The sequence below is a fragment of the Lissotriton vulgaris genome, chromosome 10 (genome assembly GCF_964263255.1).
Source record: "Lissotriton vulgaris chromosome 10, aLisVul1.2, whole genome shotgun sequence".
NCBI classification, from domain to species: domain Eukaryota; kingdom Metazoa; phylum Chordata; class Amphibia; order Caudata; family Salamandridae; genus Lissotriton; species Lissotriton vulgaris.
The window spans coordinates 333,197,397-333,222,389 of NC_141698.1; the positions used below are offsets into that span (position 1 = coordinate 333,197,397).

Sequence of the window (24,993 nt, forward strand, 5' to 3'; positions counted from 1 at the left end):
TGGGGAACTTGGCAGAGCGCAACCTATGGCAATCTCTGGAGAGTAAATGGGTCTCCTGCAGGAGGCAAATATCCGCTTGCGACCCCTCCAATAGGGAGAGGACCGCCCTACGCTTTACGGGGTTATTCAGACCCTTGACATTAAGGGTCACTACCTTCAGGGGTGGCATCGCCTCCAGGGAAACAGCGCGCTATGCAGCAGGCGGGGGATCAGCGGAGGGGGCGCGCGGGGCAGGGGCGCAGGGAAGGCCAGAGGCGGCATCGTACTCGTTCGGACAGCTTCGGACGGGACCCCCCCCACAACAAACCAACAATGAAACCCCCCCAAAACCCATTGATGGCAACCGGCCAAAACAAAAAGCAAAAAACAACACCCCATAGTCTCAGTCTAGCCCAAATGGGCGAGTCTGCAGAAAACAGTCAAGTGGACGTCCAGCCACACACCACCCCCCCGCCCCCCCAACCCCCAGCCCAGCATCGTGAAAGCTAAGAGCCTCTCCCCCCGGAGAAAAATTAGGCCGTCAAGGCCACACCAGTAGACTCAGGCAAGTTCCTGGCCGCAGTCCTCAGGGCCTCCGCCATGTCAGCTCTGATGGTGGGCGAGTCCGGGCGACTCACTGGCGCTGACGATGGGCGCCTTCTCGACCTCCGTCGGCTCCGCCGCTCGGGGCGCCTCCATGCGGGTGCAGCCCCGTCCTCCTCCGTAGCAGTAAGACCCAGCACCCCGCAGACATCTTGTAAGGAGCGCAGCTGATGCAGTACCCCATTCCATCGAAAGATAAGACGGAAGGGGTGACCCCAGGAGTAGGCTGTCTCGTGCTCTCGCAGAAAGTCCGTAGCGATGCGGAAAGACCTGCGCTTTTGCAGTGTGATGGCAGACAGGTCCTGATAGAGCGCCACAGGTCTTTCGCGGAAGGTCAATGGTTGCTTCCTACGGGCCTCAGTCATGATGCGCTCCTTTAGAGGGAAATCCGGCAAGAATGCCAGGATATCAGGCGGGGGTGCTGATGACTGGCGCTGGCGGCCCACCCTGTGTGCCCTGTCGATGCGGATGGGGAAATCCGCTCCCTCCTCCAAGATGTCGCGGAACAGGTCCTGCAGATAAGCCACTAGGTCCGCACCCTCATCGGCGGATGGAACACCCCGGACCCGGATGTTGTTCCTCCTGGACTTGTTCTCGAGGTCCTCCGAGTGGGCCTGGAGCTCGACACATTGCTCCCGGAGGCGGAGGACGTCCTGTTGGAGATGGGTTATCTCCTCATCGCGGCGTTGAGCCGCCGTCTCCACAGTGTCGACCCGTTCGCCCAGGCCCTCGACTTCCCTGCGCACCTCCCGGACCTCTCCAGCCACTTCGGTCTTAAGAGTCTGAAATTCCTCCTTGAGGGAGGTGAATAAGTCCTCCATGAAGGACCGCGTGACCGGCGGCTCGCCCGCATTTGCGTCCGTTGATGCCCGGGAGGCCCCCGGGGACGGCTGCGTCCTGTCGCGTAGTTGCTGGGACCTGCCGAGCATTTCCGGCAAGGTGCGATCACCCCGTGCCGCGCCACGTCTTCCAGTCATCTTGGGGCCCGGCAAAGCCCAGGATTAGTTGCTGTAGGCGAGCGCCACCGCTCGCGGGCACCAGATGTGAGGCCTTCGCCGAGGACAAGGATAGTGCGTCACAGGCGACAAAATGGCGGTCCGGGCATGGGCAAGACGGCCCTCGGGCCAGCAGGGCAGGCAGCAATGTCCGAAGAGTAGGCCTCCCGTCTCGTGTTCCCAGGGAGGGCAGTAGATGAGCTGGCGCCAGAACGAGTCGAGGCTCCCGTGTGAGAAGGGCGCGGGCAGGGGCCACCGGTCTCAGCCACACAAAGACAAGATGGCGGGAGGGTGGGACCCAAGAAGGCAGCCCGGGCCAGCAAGTCCGTGGGCAACTCTCAAATGATAACGGGTCCGGAAAGTGCGAAACCGGTGCCTCCCCCCATCACCAGTCGATTGCCCGGCTCGGGCACTGCCCGAACTCCGCCATCCAGCGCCTCCGGGCGCGGAGTTCGCAAGGCGTCGCCCCCGAGACCCCGGCAGTGGGGGGATCGCCGGTACAGGGCTAAAGTCCGTCGCCCGGCAATGGTGCTTGCCACCAGGGCACCGCCAGGAAGCCACCTCGCTCCGCGGAGTCCTTCTAGTCCGCTCCTTCGGGATCTCCGGCGTTCCGCTTTTCAGCACTCGGGCCAGCCAAGGCGCGCGGACAGCGCCGCACTACGCTCCGCCTCCAGGCTCCTCTCCTCGGGGCGACCCGGGCTCTAGTCCTCGGAGCGATCTCCGAATAAACTTTTCGGGAACTTCCCCCGGGGCTCCAGAAGTCAAAGTGGCACCAAAATGTGCCCCAGGAACTCCGGCACAGTTCTCTCACCCGCAGTGCAGCTGCGGGGGGAGAGAGGCGCAGGAATCGGGGCTCGAGCTGAGCCGGGCCGGAGGAGCTACGGGAGGAAGCGTCCGCTCACCCCGCCATCTTGGCCACGCCCCCCCACGATTAGGTTTTAAAGCATCATTTCAGAAATGAAACATAAGAAAGAAACAATATCGCTTAGCAATAACAATCAACATTTGAGAACGCCCATTTAAAAAACTGAAACTATGAGTGCAAAGTGAGAAAAGAAAACTTGGCAAAATAAAAGAAAGTTAACTACAAAAAATAAATCTTCGCAATTTTCTATGTCCTGCTAAGCATGTTGGGAGCAGCGGATGACACTGATTAATTTGAATCAACTAGTGCTTGGTCCATGCTCCACAGAGAGACACAGAAATGCTGTTTAACCAGCCTTAACGAATTAGGAGGCTGTAAAGAAGTGCCACACAAGCCAACGAATGGTAAGCAATGGATGGACTACAAACCCTTTTTTGTTAGCAGCAACTCGTAAGTGAGAGTAGCGCATTCTATCGCAGGCTTGAACCTAATGAGGATAAAATCCCCCGTGTGAAAAATCTGTTCTTCTCTGCCCCCTTAATCTTTGGGGATTGGCGCCATCCAAAGATGGAAGGATGGGAAACTGTTTATGTAAATGTTTATTACTGTTTTATACGTCTGGTACATCGCACGAGTGCATGATACTACGGTAGGCCCTTCCTTCTTCTGTGGATGTGTGCACCTTCACCAGTTCGCTTCCTTAAAAGGGAGCCAATCTGCGTATATGTTTCGATTGAAGGCAATGGTTGAGGGCTTAGTGCAAGGCTGAGAGAGAGCCTACAGACTAAAAGTAATGCAGTTGCCATAATGGTAACTTTATTACAGGGGAGTCCAACACAGGTTAGAAAAACATGAGGGCTCTGCATTAATCAATTATTTAAAAATGAATTTTATATTAAAGACCTGAAACCCTGGCATGGATACAGCACTCCAATATTGAACACCCTCAGCTTTACCCTAATGCAATGGGAGTTGAGAGGAGAGTCCTCTGGTAAGTGAGGCTTTAGCTCAGTGACTTCATTACCACCAAAGGTTACAGTGAGCTGATGTATAGAACGCAGAGCCTTGGTTTTATCCAAATGTAAAATGCTTTAGGCAACAAGGATGTGCAATGTTTCACTTTTGGGGGATGCACATTAATGCAAAATAAATGTTGAGAGAAACATCTAATGCAAGTGAAACTCACTCAACGCCTTGGATAAATACCACAACGAGGGGTTAGTCCTCAGAACCACTAAACCGTGTACACGGTTCGGTAGAGCAATGGGTATTAGGTTTAATAGTACTCCTGGTAAGTAAATGGAAATAAAGAAAGGAGCCTTTCAAGTTTGGATCTTCAAATTGGACAGGACAATGGCCTCAAACACTATCAAACAGGCCAGAAACTTTGTCACAACAATAGAAATCATTTTTCAATTATGTTTACTATACCAAAAGATATAAATCATATAATTGTAGTGCTTTTTATGTGGTTCATAACCACTCCTGAAATGACCACACAGGGGAATGTCTTTAGGGGAAGTAATCTGCGACGACCCGCATATCCCAGAACTCGCGGGCACACATAATCAGGACACCTCGGACAGTCCGACAGAACATTTTCCACATTACCTTTCTCCCTCTCCTCTTCTCTGTTCACAGACTTCCGCAGAAGAGTACTGTCCCTTTAACTCTCTGGGACTTCCAGGTCATGTGACGTCATCACGTGACTTCCAGGGCTTCAAGACTGGAGACGCAGGAATAGGGAGTCGTTCGTTAGGACCAAGCCATTCAGCAACTCGGGAGGAGACGCTGGTGAGGACCTTCCTGATACCGCCGTGGCACCACGCAGGAACCGAGCCAGAGGACTTGGACAACTCGACGGCACCGGAGAAACCCTGTGACGTTGAGGAGCTACCAGAGGAACAGACAGGCAGCCAGACCCTACCTGGCAACGCGAGGAGTCCTGCCACGGCCCAGGAGGGACGTGGCTAAACAAGGTATGAGGGCGTTTGAGACTTCCGTGGGGCCGCGCACTTGAGGAAAGCAAGGGAGGGGGTGTACCGGGGAAAACCAGTTGGCACTGTAGTCTAGGGGCGCCATAGGACCGTCAGACTGCGAAAGCACACAAGCGAAGGTAGTGGTGTACAAACCCCCCCCACTCTACACCCACTGGCTTCCCGCGACGCTCGTTATAGTCCCAGACAATTCCTTTACGGCCATTCTTTGTTCTTGTTTCTTATTTTATGTTCCGGCCTCTGCAAGCATCTACCAATCCAGCAAGCCAGTCTAGAGGGCCACTTTGAATCCGGAACTCTCACGAGAAGAAGAGTGAAGACCCAGTGATAAAAACTACGTCTCCTAGAATCCTTTGTTTTGAACTTTAAAATAAACCTTAGCAAGTGCAAACCACTCCCAGTTGTCCTGGTCTGCTTCTCCATCACGCCACACAATCCCATCTTTAGCTTGAGCACATTTATGCAGAAAGACAAACCCAATCAATCCCAGAAGGTACTGATGGACGTTGAAACCCAGACCCTCAACTGAACTCTGAGGAGTCGATCAGCAGACACAGAACGTGGACAGAGAACCCCAATGAAAGGAAGGGAGACTGCCCATGATAATAGGGCTGGGACCAAAGATGGATAGTCCAAGGCATGCTTGGACTGCTACTAAGCAATAGATCCAAGTGCTCTTCAAGGGAGTTGCAGTGAACACATGTAGAACTTTGGATCAGGATCCCCAGATGTCTCTGAAGGACTGTGGTGACTTCATCTTATGGGGAGGGGTATTAGTCCTTGCCATTCCTCTGGGTTACAGGACTGAGTCACGGAAGAAGAGGATGCGACAAGTGGGTCAGGGTGAAAGCAGACCCTGGTCTTGAAAGACAAAGGTTTTGACAGAAGGAAAAAAACAATATGAAGGGGCCGATCATATTCTGACTGTATGGAGGTGCAGCAGTCAAACTCATGCTAGAGATGCTGCTCAAAGCCAGCCATTAATATTGGGAAAACCGCAGACTGGTATATCTTTTTGCCACTGGACTTAACATTTTCCCTCAGTCTATATGCCACAACAAAGTCATCCCTTTCAATGAATGTGCAATAATCATAACAGGCTGAGCTGTGAATGGGGTGGGAGTGTGTGTACCATGTATGAAATGTGTGGATCTTCATGAAGTCCGTTTTCTCCTTTTTTGCCCAACATGTATAGGTCTGGATCACGTATAGGTGATACAAGGTGCTCCTGCCCTGAAGAAATTGACAGGAAATATGTAATGGCAATAAACATGTCGGCCATTCTACTTCATGTGGTCTAAACATGACATTGTGTTTATAGCCCAGAGTGTGGGCATTTGATCATAAAGATTAATGCTTATTGCCTTGCAACTAATTTTTAACTTTTTGGGAGAAAATCCCAGGAGCCTTGGTTGTAATGCTGGTTCAATGAATAGCCTCATGATCACCTGTACAGTTGTTTGTGATAGGGTACCCTCAACTATGGAATCAGCAGCACAATGGTTTGGGGATTGATAAAGAGAAGCTTTCCAGACAGTCCTACTAAACCTGAAGATGGCAGAAAGATCGAGTGCAATGGCAGGAGGGACTGGCCTGCAACTAGAGTTGCTCCGAAACAACTTCCTGGAGAGGGGAGAATTCAGTCCAAAGGAATTCTGAAGTAAAGAAGTCATAAGGAGGTAGAGCACCATTAACAACGGGACTACCGATTTCATTGATTACACTGAGGACACTGTTGCAAGCCCCATGCTGCTTTTGCGATAGAATCATGAGATAGTGAGCAGGGTAAAATCTTGAGCAACTGGGTTCCGTGCTACTATAGTTTTGAAGCCCCCTCTCAGTCCTACAACTGGTGGATGACTAGAAGAGCATACATTTGAACAAATGCCTTTTGCCATCTATATTTATTTATGCAGTTTTTTTGTTTAATGGAAGGGTGAAAAAGGAACAGAGAATGCAGAAAAACAGATCTCTTAGTTCTATTACAAGACTATTGACTACCTACACCATGGCCTTTCCCTTTCTCAGCAACCCACTTTACTAAGTGGATGGGAGCTCCATCACAAAGGAGAGGAAGGAGGAGGAATGGATGTATCGATCTTGTTAGACTGTAAATGCAACAGCTGATGCCTGCAGGAAAGTTTCCACTTTATTCCACAGTGGTTTTATTTCGTCCATGCACATCAGAGGCTTTTCAACACCGAGACAAAGATGTGACATGTTCCTTCTTTCCAGATCTTCAGAAATACAACAGTACAAAAAGATAAATGTGATAGTCTAAGCTTTATCCTCATTGCACCCATTGGAACCAAAATATACCCTTGCTGCTTACTTCTATGAGTAATTTTGAGCAAATATAAATCTGTACATTGGCATACAGACATAATTCTACACATTTGCCATTATGGGTGCCCTTCCTCACAGTTTCTTGGAGGTCTCAACTTTTCCCAGCTTCTATTCCATCACAATCCTTGCAGCCCGCCATACCCTCCTAGGTGGGTGGATCATAGTAACAAGTGACAAGGTCTCCCCATATATAGAACACTGGACACGTCCACCTTTGAAAGAACGATGTCCAGGCCAGCCGTTGCGTTCAAAACTGGTTTTTAATCACAGTCCTACTCAATGCGTTTCGGGAACAGCTTCCCTTGCTCACGAGTACAAGAGTCTGTTTTGCCCGCCGCTGCAAGGGCCCATCAGAGCTTCACGCCGAGCTCGTTGTTGGGCCCGCCGCTGCAAGTGGCCATCAGAGCTTCACGCCGAGCTCGTTGTTGGACGAGTGTGGTGGAATACGTTGGGATTGGCGATTCCGTCCGGGCCCGCCGCTGCAAGTGGCCATCAGAGCTTCACGCCGAGCTCGTTGTTGGATTTGGATATATATATATATATATATATATATATATATATATATATATATATATATATATATACACATATACATATATATATACACAGCTTCCGTTGCCCTGAGTTGGTGGTGTTCCTTGAAGGAACCCCGGTTATTTTGGCAGCTCATTTTACTGGATATGTATAATTTGTTTAAATTAGGCTGTATTAAATATACCAATTAATATAAAAGAATAAGCAAAGGCATGTCATATACCATTTGTCCAGTCAATGAGAACTAGGATGCATATCTAATGAGGAGCTAACGAGTAAACAACATCAGGCCACCTAAACAAGAGCCCGTACAACAGGGCAATTTAACATTGGCACCACATAAGGACATAAGCATTCAGAAACAGCGAGAAAAAAGGCACAACTAAATAGTGGATAAATTGACTTGAAACACTGCATTAAACAAAACACACACAGAATCAGTCAAACAAAAAAGTGGTAAAAATTTACTAAAAGGGGACGAGAGACTGCCAGAAAGCCATGGAATAGGCCTTTACGTAAAGTGCAAAACAACCTAAGGGATGCAGTCTGTGCAGCTCATTTGCCCCTTAAAGTGCATGCAGGCACTGCCAATACCAAAATGTCTGACTTTAATGCACCAACGGACAAACAGGCGTTTACGAATGCTGTTTGCCTGCATTATACGCAGAAATGTTATTACATTAAAGACTGCTCTGCTTGCAATGCTAATTCTGTGGAAAAGCAACAAAAAAGATGTTAGCATGAGGTAAAAGGGTAACACTACTTTGGGTAGAGCCAAGCCAAAGGCCGCTCTATGTACATTATAAAGAAATGGCAAAAAATGTGTCATACAGACAGTTGAACTGTCAAGTCATACCTAGAAAGGGAAGTCTATCTTACACAGGTAGGCCATTATTCTGAAACACGTAGAATAATCATGCACTAATATTTGGGGTATTTTGTCATTTACGGATCCACTACTTTGGAGGTCATTTAGATTATGTGGGAAGCTGACGACACATCTGGTGAAATGTGTGGAACACGGTTTTCAGTGCATTTAATGCGATGTGTTCATGTACAGAAAATTACAGCAATCCACATGCATTAGGGCAAGAGCACAAGCAAATAAAAATCAGATGCTAATTTTAAACCAATTGTTGCAGGAAAATAGGTAAACCATAATTATACATTTTTCTGTAAATGTGTGATAATTTCATGATTACTGGGTGTCTAACGGGGTAACTGAATCATGGTAAACGGCAAAAATTAATACATTCTGTAGATGACCCCACTGGTGGGGTGGTGCACATTTCAACAAAATGTTAATGTTTCACAAGTCCACTGCACGTAAATAGCAGAAAGTATTCCATCACAGCCGTAAAAAAATTGCTTGTTCTTCTAACCATTTAGAGACATACTTTTTTTCGTGTTACCTTGTTTCCTTGTAACAACACCCCTGATATGCCTCTGCAACTCAATCCCACAGTTGCTGATACTGGGGGTATTAACAGAGGTGAGGGAGGTGGTGATAGCAATAACAGGGATCACAAGTGGGACCTTGAGGATTCTCTTAGAAATTAGAAACTAATGAGGAGAATCAGTATTTCGCCCTTAGTCTTCACCTGCTTTTAGCAGGCAGAGCCCCCTAGTAAGCGTTAAGGGGAGGTAAAGGGATTTTAGGGCTCAGAGAAGGGTAGCATTAGGGGCAGTAAGGAGTTTTAGGGCTTAAGGAGGGGTGGCGTTATGGGAGTGAATAGGTTTCAGGGATTGTCGGCGTTAAGGTGTACTAATGGGTTTTAGGGTTCCAGGAAGGTGGTTTTTACGGGTCAAGGACAAGTTACTCTACGGGGTAGTAAGGGTGGTTTATGGACCAGGGACCGTTGCAATAGGGGAATGGAAAAGGTTTTTAGGGTTCAGGAAAAGATAATGTTAAGCAGTAGTAAGGGTTTTTTAGTTCATATAAGAGAAGACTTATTCAATAGTAAGGGGTTTTAGGGTTCAGGGATGGTAGCATTAAGGGGTAGTAAGGTGTTTGGGTTCAGGGAAGGGTAGTAAGGGTTTTTTATGGTTCAGAGAATGCTAGCACTAAGGGTGAATAAGGAGTTTGTAGGTGTCAGTGAATGGAAGCATTAAAGGGAAGGGTAATTTAAAATTATGACATTTTAAATACGTGAATTAGTTTAATATATAAAACAGATTTGACCAACTACATACATTATTGTAATTAAAATCAAAACTAAATTAAAATGAATACTTAAGTTAACGTTTTGGAATTGAAATATATGAACTTTCAAATGTAAAGCAGGAATTATAAAGGAAAAACATCATTCTCACAAGAAGTAAGGTACCTCTGAAGTTGATGATGGAAAGGGGAGGGGACTGGGACTGCAATATAGTAACACAACCCTTCTGCTTCCCTCCTCCCATCCACGCTGCAGCCAAAGAAGAATGGCAGCGGTATGTGTGTGTGACCTAAATGGCTTTTGGTCAAGTTACTGTTGTAACACAACAACTTGACTTGATTAGGAGACCTAGCACACACAGCTTGATACACTAATGAGGTTAGCGGCTTGGATGTTGAGCATTCTTTCTGTGGAAAGAACTACACTCTACTTATTCTTAACAATTGGGTTCTGAATTAAGCACTATTATTCCTCCTTACATCATCCTGACATAGGATGATTACTTCTAAGTAACAGCACAATGAAGGCATGCACAGGCGTATAGCTCCTACAAAGGGGTTCATAAATTGTAATGTTTTTCGAATCTCACTGGGAAATGCATGCGGATATTCACGATTATTAACTTATTTTATGAAATTCACTTATGGTTAGACATGGTCAGGAATCTCAGTCTCCCTGATGCCTGGCTCCATGACGAAAAGTAAGAATTGTCTTGGGAAAAGATTTTTTTTAAACATGAGGGGTGCTTCTAAAGACATCACATCAAGTACCACCTATTAGCTGATCACAGAGCAGTGGAAGGGGAAAAGAATTAAAGTAACAAACAGAAAGGAGTTTACATCAAAAAGTAAATAGAGATTAAGCTAAATATACCAATACCACATCAATGGTGTGGAAGGAGAAGTAAATGTAAAGAGAAATATGGGCTTCTGTCTGGCAGTCAAAATACTTATAGGATTATGGGTCTATAAGACATTCTACAAGTAGAAAACACAATTTTCTACTATCCCAGTAAGCCGCTTGGCCATAATGGCCATATATCTAGAAGTAAATTTTGAAACAAGGAGGAGAGCATCATTAATCTTGAGCCAATTGCTTTAGAAGGCAAAGAAACCAGATTGTTGCTAGTTTAGTAGATTAAGGACCTCCAGGTTTCAAGAACACTCTAAATAAAAAAAGAATGTGTAGGCTTTGCTGGTGACAAGGCAAAATGGAACCTTGAGAGATTGCAAGGGTAATATGGAACAGGAAAACAAACTTACCAAAACCTCAACAGAAGGAGGAAAAACAGAGATGTAGAGTGGCTTCAAATCAGTTTTCTTAATATTCTTCACACCTTGCATATCGATATCTAATATGCAGATCTGATTCTGTGCCTGCACAGCCTGGACAGCAGCTTTACTGGGGACAGAACAGTAGAGTTGGTTAGATAAAAATAATAGCCACACAGGGAGATAAATATAGGCGTACATATGCTTTCCACTTGTCAGGTCCTAGGTGGTTGAATTTAAAGATGACTGCTTAAGGAAACAGATTAAAAAGCTCACAATATGTTAATGACAATTCCAGACCTTTGGAATTGGCTCTCCTCCTCAACTGGCTGGGAAATGAGTACACCACAGGTAGAAACAATGATGCCATTAAAACATCGTATTGGAGACTGTAGACCTACCCTGCAATAAAACGAGCTGACCTTCTCACTCTGGGCCCTGCTACTTCTACTCTTCGCTCACCCTCTGATCTTTCCTCTTTCCTTCCTCCCTCCCTCTCTCTGTTTCTCACTGCTGATTCCCCTTCTGACGTTACACTACTGTTTGGGCCCGTTTGGTCCTACGAATTCACCAGTTCTTATTCCTAGGTTGTACCTGGCCCTTGGGACTGAGAGATCGTTGCCAGTGACTGTTAAACGTGTAGATAGCGCAGACAGCGAAGAAATGCCCTTTTGGGTTGTAGACATTCCAGTATGCTTGAAGAAATGCTTTATTAGGCGCTCCTACTATGTTTATATGCACTCCTTACGACGTGGCCGGCCCGGCAGGGTTGTAGGCTTATCGCTGTGCTTATGTCACTATCAGAATTTTCCCACTTATGGGGCCGCAATAAAAAGATTTGAACATAAAACATCATATGACTAAAATTCTTGTGAATGACTACAGTTGGACGTCCCCTCCTTGCGTGCTAATTCAACTCTTATGTGTATACAACCGATAGTATCAGGGAATGGCCATATGTTCCCGATGCCTGGTATCACAGGATCATGGGACATAACTAATGAATGGCTAACCAGGTGTTTTCTGACAGGCTGAGACCACAAGGGCCTAAAGAACCAGAATAACTGCAATGATGGTTTTCCCTACTACTCGTCGCGTTTTCCTTCATTCACAGAATGTTGAAAACGGATTAATGTTCAAAGAACCAAGAAAGCTGGAAAAACACCTTTTGCCAGATGGGGTTCAAGCAAAGGGATGGTGCTCAAAATTTCAGCTAAAAGCTGAGAAAATGGACCTGGAGATTAATGTTTGCAAAAGACACCCGTAACAGACCAATCTTACAATTCACAAAATGTGGCACACAATGACACAAGATGCATCCGGTTCCAATTGTTCAGTCGTTAAAAGGCAAAGAATACACTAACGTTCCATTATAGACTAGGATTGTGAACATGGGGCAGATATCAATATGTATCATCAATTGGTGGAGGGAGAGAGAGTAGAGAGCCTTTCAATCTCATTTCAATAATTATAAATCAATGTGGAAAGGATCACTGGTCCTGCATAACCAAGGTCTGCAGGTGGATCGGTAGGTGTCTCCCAAATAAAAGACTCTCATACACGTGTTTTTTCAGAGTCGTGTAGCGGTATATGATGTGTCCCCGCTTCTTGTAACACGTGTCCGTGCGTAATCCTTGGGTCAGTTTTTGTTTGCACCCTCCGCCAGGAGGTTGTACCATTGGTTAAAACAGTAGTGATGGTGAATAGGTGAAATAGTGCTATAAAGGTGTTCTAAAATACCCGGACAGCCAGAGGTTCAACTTTAATATTTCTGGATTCGGGTAAAAGGTTAAGGCGTGTCGCTATGGAATTATTTAGGAATTCTAGCGCACTAATCTTGTGAGGTTAAAAGTGGTCGACATGTTTCAGCCTTATCTGCCTATTGGTCAGTCGGCTTTCCGCAGGACCATAAAGTGATTAAGTGAAAAAAGGGAAAAGGGAAATTTGTAACCCGATTCGTTTTGTGGTAGTAGCTCACATTGTACCTGTAATGAAAGAAAAGGGAGATAGTGCAACCGCATTTGTAGCGAATAAGTGGGAAAACACGCTTCAGCAATGTACAATGACATAGAGACACAGTTGAGAATTGAGAAGCATATTATTAAAAAACATATAATTAAAAACGAGTTGTGCAATACTAAAACAGAGTCACATTCATATTAAGCGTCAACTTACTCATTCTCAAAATTCTATGCGGAATATTGTGATGTATAAATCCCAAAATTGTATTTAGGCGTCATGAGATCATTCCTTTACAGTGCCCTGATATTGAAAGCGCTATTTAATTTAATGTGCAATTCTATTGTTACATTGCCATGACGTCCAAGGCGCTAGTCAATTTTACTGTGTCATCACGATTATCTTAGACATTGGTATAACTATGTAATACCTGTTCGAGTATAGACTCTTACAATTATTTAAAAGTGCATGCATTCGTTATTAGGCGGTACCAAGCACTCGTTCTACATGTATTCTGAAAACTGAACATGTGCATACTGCTGCTATAGTCTCTTTAAATGCGCACTACGGAAAGCCTATTCAGAAAAAGATTCTCTTCAAAAAGTAGGCACTTCTGACAAAAGTCTAAAACTAAGCAAAACTCAGTACAAAGCGGGGTCTTCACATGCGCTTATGCGTAACTAGACCTTATAGAATGTACCTCTACATTATGTAAGACTTGTCTCCTCGGGAACCATGGCAGTTCGGGGGAGGCTTCACTGTTTTGTAGTGAGGAAAAAAAGGAAGTTTAGTAAAGGGGTTTTAATACTTGCAGTTTACTCCATAACGAAAAGGACAATGCTCCTCTATACCTCTAGCCTTCAAACACCCGTCTAGCAGCTTGTGCTGTCTCTGCCCTTGGTGACCCGGAATCAATCGCCAGTGTGTAACTTGTCTTCTTTTATTGCAAAGTAATGGAAACTGAAGAGAGTTACTCGAGTGTTTGTACTTATTAGTTATGCTAAATTGTTATACCTAATTTTCAGATGAGAATTGTAATAATTTCTAGCTTGAAAATAGACACATGGAGTTTATGAGAATGTACTCTATAAGCGCTCATTCGAAATTTTCTCATAATCAAAGAACGTTAGGAAATTCGTAATTCAGGCAAAATATCAATTATTTGTTAAGACTTAACCACGGAACGGCATCATTCAGGCCCTCACTGTCTGTCTTAAGTCTGTGCACCCAGCGTTGCTCTTTTTCAAATAAAATTTTAGCTGCATTCCTGTCCACAGTTTCGAGGGTTTCCAGGATGACCCACTGTAAGTCATTCGCAGAGTGCCCACATTCTTTGTAGTGAGTTGACATTTTTGTGGTTGTTTTTTTGCAGTTCACATTGCTGCGGTGTTCGCAAAGTCTTTGTTTTGCTTTGCGACAGGTCATGCCAATATATCTGATTTGGCACGGGCAAGTTATCATGTAAATGACATGGCTTGTGTTACAGTTCGTATGTTTTTTTAAATTCCAATTGAAGTTGGGAAGCAGCTGTAGTTCCTTTGTGGGTTTTGTAGTGTCACAGACTGTGCAGTTTCCACATGGGTAATGGCCTGTTACTGGACTGTTATTCCACAGTCCAGGTGTGTCTTTCTTTTTCTTGGGTGGAGGCCTCGTGTGCACCTGCAAGTCCTTGATGTTGCGACTTCTCTTGTCGGCAAACATCGGTTTAGGCCAATTCAGATTGTGAGATGTTACTATTCTCCAGTTTCTGTTGATTATTTTCTTCACTTGGTTGGTGACTGGGCTATAAGTAGTTACGCATGTGATCCGATCTTCCTTCAATTTAGGACACGTCTCTAGGAGTGCTTCTCTTGGTTGGTTGCGGGCACGTTTCTTGCATGTGTTGATCACCTTCTTTGGATATTGACGAACCAGTAGTTTGTCACATAGGTCATTCGCTTGACTTTTGTGGTCAGTAGTTGAGCTGCAATTTCTCCTCAAACAAAGGAATTGGCTGTACGGGAGATTTTCCCGTAAGGGTCTTGGGTGAAAGCTCTGAAAAGATAGCAGGCTATTCTTGGCCGTCGGTTTAAAGAAAGTACGGGTGTGCAAAGTATTGTCTTTAGAAAAGATGGTAATGTCTAAAAAATCTAAAGTACTTTCATTGGCAGTGTATGTAAATTTCAAGCATTCATCTTGGGTATTAAGCCCGCGATGAAAGTCCGTCAAGGTTTCCTTATCACCCTTCCAAATTAAAAAGATATCATCTATATATCTCTTCCAAAAGAGAATATGATGAAGAAAGGGATTGTTCTCATTCTGAATGAAGGTGCGTTCAAAGATGCTAACGTACAACCCCGCCACACTAGGGGCAAATGTACTGCCCATAGATACTCCATGACGTTGAAGGAAGAGGGTGTCTTTGTACTGGAAGAAATTTTCCATTAGAGCTAATCTACAGCACTCCAAGACAAAATGTCTGGGGGTTTTGTTTGGCCAGTCAGTGTTAAAGAGAATTGTTTCAAGAGTGTCTAGTGTTTTTTGTTGTGGCAAACTAGTGTAGAGACTTTCTACATCTAAGCCCACTAAGAGCATTGTTCCTTCCGAGTACTCAAAGTTTTGTAACATGTTTAGGAGGTCTCTTGTGTCCTTCAGATAGGTGGGTGTCTTTTGGACCAGTGGTCTTAAATATTGGTCTGCAAATTCTGACAGTGCTTCCAAAATTGAATTGATTCCGGACACAATTGGTCTCCCTGGTGGTGGCATTTTGCCTTTATGCGTTTTTGGTAAGGAGTAGAAGTATGGTGTTACTGGTGTTTTTACTTCCAGGTATTCTGCCTCCTTTTTGGACACCCAATTGTTGGCTTCCGCTTCTTCCACCATCATGGATATTGTTCTTTGTAGACGGGCAGTTGGGTCTCTTGTTAGAACCTCATAAAATGTTTGTATCTGCAAGGAGGTCCATACATTGTTTGTCATATCCAGCTGCTGTTAATAAGACTACTCCTCCCCCTTTGTCCGCCGGTTTGATACGATTTCTCTATCGTTCTTGAGTTCAGTGAGAGCCAGTTGTTCCGCCTTGGTGATATTTTGAAAAGGTTTCTGTGGTTGATTATGCAATAGGCCAACTTCCTTCATAATTGCCTGTTCAAAAGTGCATATTTCAATTGGGACTTGTGAGTTGAGGGGGCAGAATGTCGATTTATTCCTCAGTGTTGTATCTCCTTCTTGTGTCAATTGTTGGCTGTCTTTAAAGAAGGCTTTCAGTTTCAGGGTACGGCAAAAGGCTGTGAGCTCGCATTTTGTTTTGAAGATGTCAGTTCTTGGAGTGGGGACATACCCAAGTCCTTTATTCAGGATGCTGAGTTGATCCTTAGTTAGGATTCTGTCAGTCAAGTTGATGACGAGGTTGTTGCGCCCGATCCAGTCTTGGCCTTCGTTACACTCCTGGTTTCGACTTGTCTTGTTTGGTCGGACCAGGTTATCCCTTTTTGTCTGGACCGGCGGTTGGACTGGCCATTCCCTAAAAAAGGACGTCCTTGTTGGTAGTTATGGCCCCCTTGTTGCATTTGATGGTTCATGGGTACTTCAAAATAAGGATTAGGCCATCCTTGGAATTGTGGGTTAAAAGGGAGGAAAGGCATATTTGGGCCTCCGTTTTGAAAGTATGGTGGTCTCCAGAAGTTATTCTGTCGAGTAACTCTTCAGTTTCCATTACTTTGCAATAAAAGAAGACAAGTTACACACTGGCGATTGATTCCGGGTCACCAAGGGCAGAGACAGCACAAGCTGCTAGACGGGTGTTTGAAGGCTAGAGGTATCGAGGAGCATTGTCCTTTTCGTTATGGAGTAAACTGCAAGTATTAAAACCCCTTTACTAAACTTCCTTTTTTTCCTCACTCCAAAACAGTGAAGCCTCCCCCGAACTGCCATGGTTCCCGAGGAGACAAGTCTTACATAATGTAGAGGTACATTCTAGAAGGTCTAGTTACGCATAAGCGCATGTGAAGACCCTGCTTTGTATGGAGTTTTGCTTAGTTTTAGACTTGTGCCCACTTTTTTAAGAGAATCTTTTTCTGAATAGGCTTTCCATAGTGCGCATTTAAAGAGACTATAGCGGCAGTATGCACATGTTCAGTTATCAGAATACATGTAGAACAAGTGCTTGGTACCGTCTAATAACGAGTGCATGTACTTTTAAATAATTGTAAGAGTCTATACTCGAACAGGTATTACATAGTTATACCAATGTCTAAGATAATCGTGATGACACAGTAAAATTGACTAGCGCCTTGGACGTCATGGCAATGTAACAATAGAATTGCACATTAAATTAAATAGCGCTTTCAATATCAGGGCACTGTAAAGGAATGATCTCATGACGCCTAAATACAATTTTGAGATTTATACATCACAATATTCCGCATAGAATTTTGAGAATGAGTAAGTTGACGCTTAATATGAATGTGACTGTGTTTTAGTATTTCACAACTCGTTTTTAATTATATGTTTTTTAATAATATGCTTCTCAATTCTCAACTGTGTCTCTATGTCATTGTACATTGCTGAAGTGTCTTTTCCCACTTATTAAAGCAGATCTACACCTTCTGCCCCTCACCACCTTTAGTGCTCCTTAATAGCTCACTGGCTCAGGGCATCGTTACCCCTGCACTCAAATCGGCAGTGATCGTACCGATCCTAAAAAAACCTGGAGCAGATCCTTCCGACCCTGCCAACTTCCGCCCAATCTCCCTCTTGCCTTTCCTGGCAAAGGTATTGGAACGACATGTGGTAAAAACATTGAGCGAGTTCGTGGAAAGCCACGGTGTTTTGGCCTCAAGACAGGCCGGCTTCCGCCCAGCCCACTCAACTGAGTCAGTTATAACATCGGTCCTGGACAACCTCCGACAAGGAATGGACACCAATCAACAACAGGCCCTGATCCTCTTAGATCTTTCCGCCGCATTCAACACTGTGGACCATACCATCTTACTCTCACGTGTCGAGGCAGCGGGAATCCGAGGAACAGCCCTACTATGGCTATCCTCCTTCTTGAGCGGCCGGACTCAGGCGGTTCGTCTGGGAGAGATCTCTGCGGAATCTTTACCCATCTAGTGCGGTGTCCCCCAGGGTTCCTCTTTATCCCCCCTTTTATTTAATCTTTACATCGCCCCCCTTATTTTTGCTTTACAGCAACTGGAGGTCTCTGTGTACAACTATGCAGATGATCTCCAGCTCATTTTCCACCTTTCCTCTGCCCCCGAGTCTATGTCAAAGGTTCAGTCCATCATGGCCTTCATCCAGGACTGGATGAATTTCAACCACCTGAAACTCAACCCCGATAAAACGGAGTTGGTGTTGACAGGTGGTTGCTCCAGTCCCTGGTCCTCCTCCCTCTGGCCCCCCTCATTAGGTCCCCCACCCACTCCTGTAACCTCTGTCAAAACCCTTGGTTTCAAAATCAATAACCAACTTTCCCTACACTCCCAAGTCTCTGCTGTGGTTTCCTCAGCCTTTCTCTCACTCAGGACTATCCGCAGAGTCTCACGATTTTTCGCCCCAGACGCGCTCAAACTAATTCTTCTGGCCATGGTGACATCTCGCCTAGATTATGGCAATGTCCTCTACCATGGCATGCCCGACTACCTTATGAGGCACCTCCAGCTGGTTCAAAATCAGGCCGCTCGGCTGGTTTTTAACCTCTCTAAATCACACCATGTAACTCCTCTCCTCTTTTCCCTCCACTGGCTCCCTGTCAGGCAGCGCGTCTTATTTAAGCTCGGCTGCACCATCTTTAAAGCCAGGACAGGTTCTGCCCCTTCCTTCATCAACTCGGCTATTCAAACCTACACTCCCACACGAGACCTCCGATCCACCTCCCACCACCTACTCGTGGTTCCCCGCTTCAAACAGAAAAAGTGGGGTGGCTCCAAATTTGCAACCACGGGCCCAGCTTTTTGGAACTCTCTCCCATTGTCCCTCAGAACCTGCACCCAATATCCCCTCTTCCGCAAAGACCTTAAGACCTTCCTTTTTACCCAAGCCTTCCCATCCTGAATCTTTACCTTTCCCCTTTTCCGACCCGCCGAGTAGCTGTTGCCAGTGAGCGCCAAGAAACCGCCAGGTGTACGAGCGCTATACAAATCCCTTCAAATTCAAATTCAATTCGCTACAAATGCGGTTGCACTATCTCCCTTTTCTTTCATTACAGGTACAATGTGACCTACTACCACAAAACGAATCAGGTTACAAATTTACCTTTTCCCTTTTTTCACTTAATCACTTTATGGTCCTGAGGAAAGCCGACTGACCAATAGGCAGATAAGGCTGAAACATGTCGACCACTTTTAACCTCACAAGATTAGTGCGCTAGAATTCCTAAATAATTCCATAGCGACACGCCTTAACCTTTTACCCGAATCCAGAAATATTAAAGTTGAACCTCTGGCTGTCCGGGTATTTTAGAACACCTTTATAGCACTATTTCACCTATTCACCAGCACTACTGTTTTAACCAATGGTACAACCTCCTGGCGGAGGGTGCAAACAAAAACTGACCCAAGGATTACGCACAGACACGTGTTACAAGAAGCGGGGACACATCATATACCGCTACACGACTCTGAAAAAACACGTGTATGAGAGTCTTTTATTTGGGAGACACCTACCGATCCACCTGCAGACCTTGGTTATGCAGGACCAGTGATCCTTTCCACATTGATTTATAAGCAGATATCAATATGCCACCTTACTGCCTCATATAATGAAGAGAGCACTCTTTCAGTCATTTGAAGACAAACCGAAATATTTGTGAGATTTTTTTGCAGGAGACCACAAGCATTTTCAAATTCACTGGAAGTGCCATGAAGCTTGATACAAAAAGAAAATGTAGCTTACAATAGTGTGGTTACTGTTAAAAATGAACCAGAGTAATGCTTAAAGAAACAGGAAAATGGAAAATGTGCCGTTCATTAAACGTGCAAAATGAATTTGTAGCATGATTAGCCTGATTGTTTTTTGTAGTAAGCACCCATTTACATCATATTTTCACTGTCAAGTTAGGCAATGCCTAATTTATTTGCTTATGTTTTTTTATTTGAACCATCCTCCAATATATACGTGTTTTAGCCAGATCGTGCAGTATTAAATAAATAATTCACAGTAACTTCCTTAATTATGTCATCTTCGTGAAATGTGCCAATTTAAATCAATCTTTTCTTTCCTTCTTAAAGTAAATGTTCTCATCGAATTTGGTTAGTTTTTGCTTTCACCAACAGTATATTAAAACAATGGTGTATGCTGGAAAATGTGAAGCTCATGATATAATTCTGTAGACGTTACAATTAACATATTTGGATTGGCGGTGGAAATTTGGTACACTATTAGTTTAAATTGGATATGTTTATTGAGAATTGATGCATACAGATCAAGACGATAATATTGAGATTGGAATTTCTCAGGTTATACATCAAAAACTAAATGTAAAGAGGGTGCACTGAGTTTTCCTAGGTATGGGGCATTTAATACAAGGGTTCTTGAAAATGTGAAGGGAAAATTGCATGAGATGAGGTCACCATCTAGACCTACTCAATATGAAGCTTTTAATGCATGTGAGAAGGTTGCGAGAGAAAAGTATCAGAAAAGGACAAAACAAACAGTGCAGAATTATGTGGATTCTCGATGCAATGAAGAAAAGCGTAGAGGGAGGAAAGGCCATCATGTAGGGAACCAGAATACATCCAGCTACGACTACACAAGCAGAGAAGAAGGAGAATGAGAAAGATCAAAAGAAAGAAGGGGATCATTCGCACACAGATTCTGGAGATCAGATTTTGAAACCGATGTTGGAAACGAGACCTCCACCATATACAACTCCTATGATTCACAGAGACTCTAGTGCTGATGCGAGTGCGACAATGGCAACTGCAGATTAGAGTTTAGCTCCAATTGAAAGACCTATACAGATACTTCAAATTGTCCCACGAGCTGTGGCTCGACCACAGGTTCCAACGGTTACCAGTACAACTGCAATACATACCAAAGCCCAGATAACTCCCATAAATGCCCGATAATACCCAGTTATTCGCAACTGCTCCGCCAAATGTGGATTTAAGGCCAGAAGCTCAAGTTGTTGGAGGTGTGCGTACCACAGGATTCGATCTGACATCACAAAATTCCCAGATTGTTGTATGGAGACCCCCACAGACAGTACAAGAACAACTCAAATTGCCCCAGGTGGCATTAATGCTTCTACAGAAGGGAATGTACCAACTAGTATGGCTAGAAGAATCAGCAGGGAACGGGAAGGTAGAAATACCAGATTCAAAAAGGTAGAAAACATTCAATGTGGCCCAACTGAAGATGGAATTAGAAGAAATAATAAGAGGATGCTTGGAATTCGAACATATCGAGCAATACAAAAGAAAGGAGTTAATTTACCTGTGTAAAGAATTCACACGAAGAGCAGCAATAGTGTAAAATAGATTAGCATAAGTAACTCAGAAATATGAGATCAATCTCGAGAAAGATTTTCACCTGCGAAGAAGCTAGAGTTCAATTAGATGACCCAGTATTAGAAGACATGAGGGTTTAAGGAATGCGTTTACACATTTCGGCATTGGTCAAATGCATTCGAAAATGGAGTGAAGATGAGAAACTAGAAATTAAACAGGCAAAGAAACACAAGAAGATAGAGAGGAAGCAAAGGAAAGGAAACAAGATGAGGGAAACGAAGGAGAGATGACTGCATTTCCCCTTAGAGAAATTGCAGGAGGAATGTATGCACTGTGATGATTTGGTCATCCCTTGGCACATTATTGCAGTGGCCCTTAATAAAAATTACCCACTGGCACACACAAGTACCCTTGGGTGATTGTTATCCTACGCACAGCCTTCGCCCTATACTGAACACTTTGTGGATAGTCAATCAATCAGGAGTTTGTTAAAGCGCGACTACTCACCCGTAAGGGTCTCAAGGCGCTAGGGGTGGGGGGGTGGGGGGTGCAGACAGTCGAACTCATGTAGCTAATCTTCCAGGATGAGCAAGCCTATGCTGCACACAATCTCTGCCCTCTGAACAACTTTTCAAGGAGGACTCACTCTGTCCAGACAACCAAACCCCAGTATGTGGCAAAGTCCCTACTACAGACAGCCTTTGGCCTATAAGGTGAATCCTTTGCAGCAAACCCATCTCTCGTGGGTAATCTGCCACCCATGGGTGGGAAAGTACCCATTACAAACAGTTTTTTCACCCGGTGCAGAACCGCTTGTTAGACAGCCCAATCCCTCTACACACCAAAGGCCACTTGAATGGTTAAGGCCCTACTATGTACAGCCTTTACTCTGAACCCAACACTTTGCAGGGAGCCGATATATTGTGGGCAATCAAGCACTCATGGGTGGTCAACTATCTGGTGTTTACAGTCTCCACTCCTATACACAAATTTTCAGGCAAAGATCACTCTTTCCAGCTACTCAAGGCCCCTTAAGAAAGTAAGCACATACAACGTTCATCCTATAGCAAAGCTTTTCCAGATAGCCGACCAGCATGTCATCTGTAATGTCAATGATATCACTAAATAGGTAATTGCACCTTTCCTTCTAGTTTTAATGTTCTTTTTTACAGAAAATTCACATTTACTTCCTGGACTGTGAACAAGGAACGCAGGGTACATAAACATTGAAGAGTTTGAAGCGGTTTTTCTCCTGCCACAATATGGGCACCTAACAGACAGTGCTGGCATTGTGACAAAAGAGTTGCTGGGAAAACCAAAGAAAAGGTTGGAAGTGCTTCTCAATGTTAAAAAACGTCAAACGATGGACTAAAAAAAAAAAAAAAGTTGCCGTTTTGACTGCAAAATTTGTAGAAATTGGGAAAACACACCCACAGTTTTGTTTCTCAGACTCACCCTCTCGAGTCAGAAAAAAAGAACGGTCTCTGGGAGGGAATTGCCAGTATAGTGAACTCTGAGATGTGAAGCATTGAGGCTTCTTAGAAGGCACAAGCTCATGTAATGCCTATAAGATTCTTTTATCCTCATTCGACACTTTTAGCATCAGTGAGGTCCAGGATGCTGCAATGTAGTTTTAGAATTATGTTTTTTTCAGAGATCTATAAACTTTTGGCTAAGACAGTCTGCATACCTCAGCAATGGACACAGATGTAGCCTGGTCTTCTGGACCACAGAAATGCACATGGTATTCAAAACCCAAATGCAAGGAGACTTGAGTTAGAGACAGAATTTCACTTGAATAGATGTAATCCAAAAAGAATACTTTGGCAAGCTCCGTACATACGAAAGCTCCGAGGTACTCTATCAGTTACCGAGTTGTCTCGAACCAGCTCGTTTTATTTGTTAACTTTATTTTCAAATTGGAAAATGCGCTTTTATTAGTTGCATTTAAGGATTTGGCAAAACTGCAGACAGATTCCACTGTTTATGAACAGCAGAGAGAATGCACTAAAAGAAGCAGAATTTCCCTTTTCCACGGATGCTTCTCCCATCCTTTTGCACACTTGTGGTGCGGATTTCAAGTTTCTCGTCCATGACACAGCAGCCACACCTTGCTCTGTGTTCTTGGCTGTAGTGAGCTAAATAATGAAGCGTGCAGGTTAAAAATACCTTTTCTTGTTAGAGAGAACTTTTTGTAATGGGTTGGGAGGTAGTGAGGGGACTTCTACTTTTATAGCATCGGGGTTCAGGGAAACATATGGTACTAGCACTGAAGTCATATTCCAAACAAAGATGGCACTGGGTAGGATGTGACTTCAGTGACCTTCATACTAAAGACGACAAGTGGTTCCCAATATTTTTAGAACCATGGCCTACTGTTTAGAATGATACATTTTCACAACCCACTTACCTTTAATGTGCATGAGGAGAGGTGAGGTGATTTTTTTAACGCAACTAAAGCTTTGTGTGGTAGCACATTGCAATTTACAGATGCCACATTTTCTATTGAAATGGCCACTAACCTTGCACATAGTGTTACTGATAGAAATATATATCACTCAGTTGGTAACGTGTGGAGGTCCAGTTTCTGTTAATATTTGTCACGGCGCATTACAGAGTAAATTGTCTTGATTTGATTTGGTTTGATTTGGTTTGATTCTATTAAAATCAGTTTCCAGCAGACTTCAGAATTACAAACAAATTGTGCTTCATTTTTGCTTTCCTGACTGCTGAATGTAAACAGTTCCATTTACAGGTATTTACATGTTATGGGTTACAAAAAAACAAGACATCCCAGAGCTTTTCCTTTGAAATTCTCTGCACTCCACCAAGGTTGTCATGTAATTAACTTTAAAAACTCCTCTTACTTTGCAGTCAGAAAAAGAAAAGTAAACACCAATCCTGCAGCAATTTATCAAAAGATAGAACCTGAAATGTGACCTCTACCTTGTCGCATTTGCCGGCGACCAAAAGACAAACACAAACTTTAAAGGAATCTTTATGTATTGCTCCCACTATTCCAACCCACCAAAGAGTACCTCGAGAAGAACAGTTTTGGAAACCCTGCGATAAACCACCATTACCGATGTCAGGCTACAATTTTCCTTCCCTCGGTTTACTGCACTATTTATCTGTCACTAAATGATAGTTTTTATGTCTGCCCTGAAGCTGCACACTACGAAAAATAAGCACATCACGACGTCTACCAGGCAAGGATGATTTAAATTATGTGCATCTTTTTCCAAAGAATCTGTACGTTGAGGATAAATAAAATAATCAGTTCAGAGACAGGAAATTAACCCAAACACAACAAAATATCCTATGAAAAGTTTTGCGTAAATTGAAGCAAAGTAGTAATGAAGACTTGTCCTTTTTCATAGATACAGTGACGTATCAAAAGTCAATTGATACCTGGTTCCATATAGGTTGCCGGAGAACTCTGCATGCTCAATGAATTCCCCATCGCCGATTGCCTTCTCCATGTCATTTCGAGAAACAAAGTGGTAATCTGGAAGAATTCAAACAAAATGCCATGTTTCACCAGACTGCTTATTTCTTAGCTATTGCTTTTTAAGGTCTATAATGAGAACATCAAGGCATCTCAAAAGCTTCCACTGTACTTCACTGTTGAACACCCAACTCAAGGCATAGACTCATGGTTTCATAAAAAGCATATATAATTTTAGATTACATAAACAGTATTGATCGAACAGATAGACAATGGGATAAACAAGCGTTTTCAATGCAATAGGCCTCGCATTCATGCGAGTTCGAGCTATTGGCATTCTAAATGACAATGACTTGTATTTAGGTTTTGGGTTTTAAAACAAAAATAAAAGGCATTGTCATT

At 44.0% G+C, this 24,993-nt stretch overlaps 1 protein-coding gene across 5 annotated transcripts in view; it reads right to left on the bottom strand.

The window, feature by feature from the left end:
* GUK1 (guanylate kinase 1) overlaps positions 1–24,993 on the bottom strand; it is a 199,188-nt gene that overhangs the window by 62,132 nt on the left and 112,063 nt on the right. For all 5 annotated transcript variants that reach the window (XM_086941108.1, XM_086941111.1, XM_086941109.1 and 2 more), the window contains exons 4-5: positions 24,555–24,651; positions 10,744–10,882 (exon numbers count right to left, since the gene is read on the bottom strand). In XM_086941108.1, the coding sequence (XP_086797234.1) occupies positions 10,744–10,882; positions 24,555–24,651 (236 nt within the window). The remainder of the gene's footprint in view (positions 1–10,743; positions 10,883–24,554; positions 24,652–24,993) is intronic.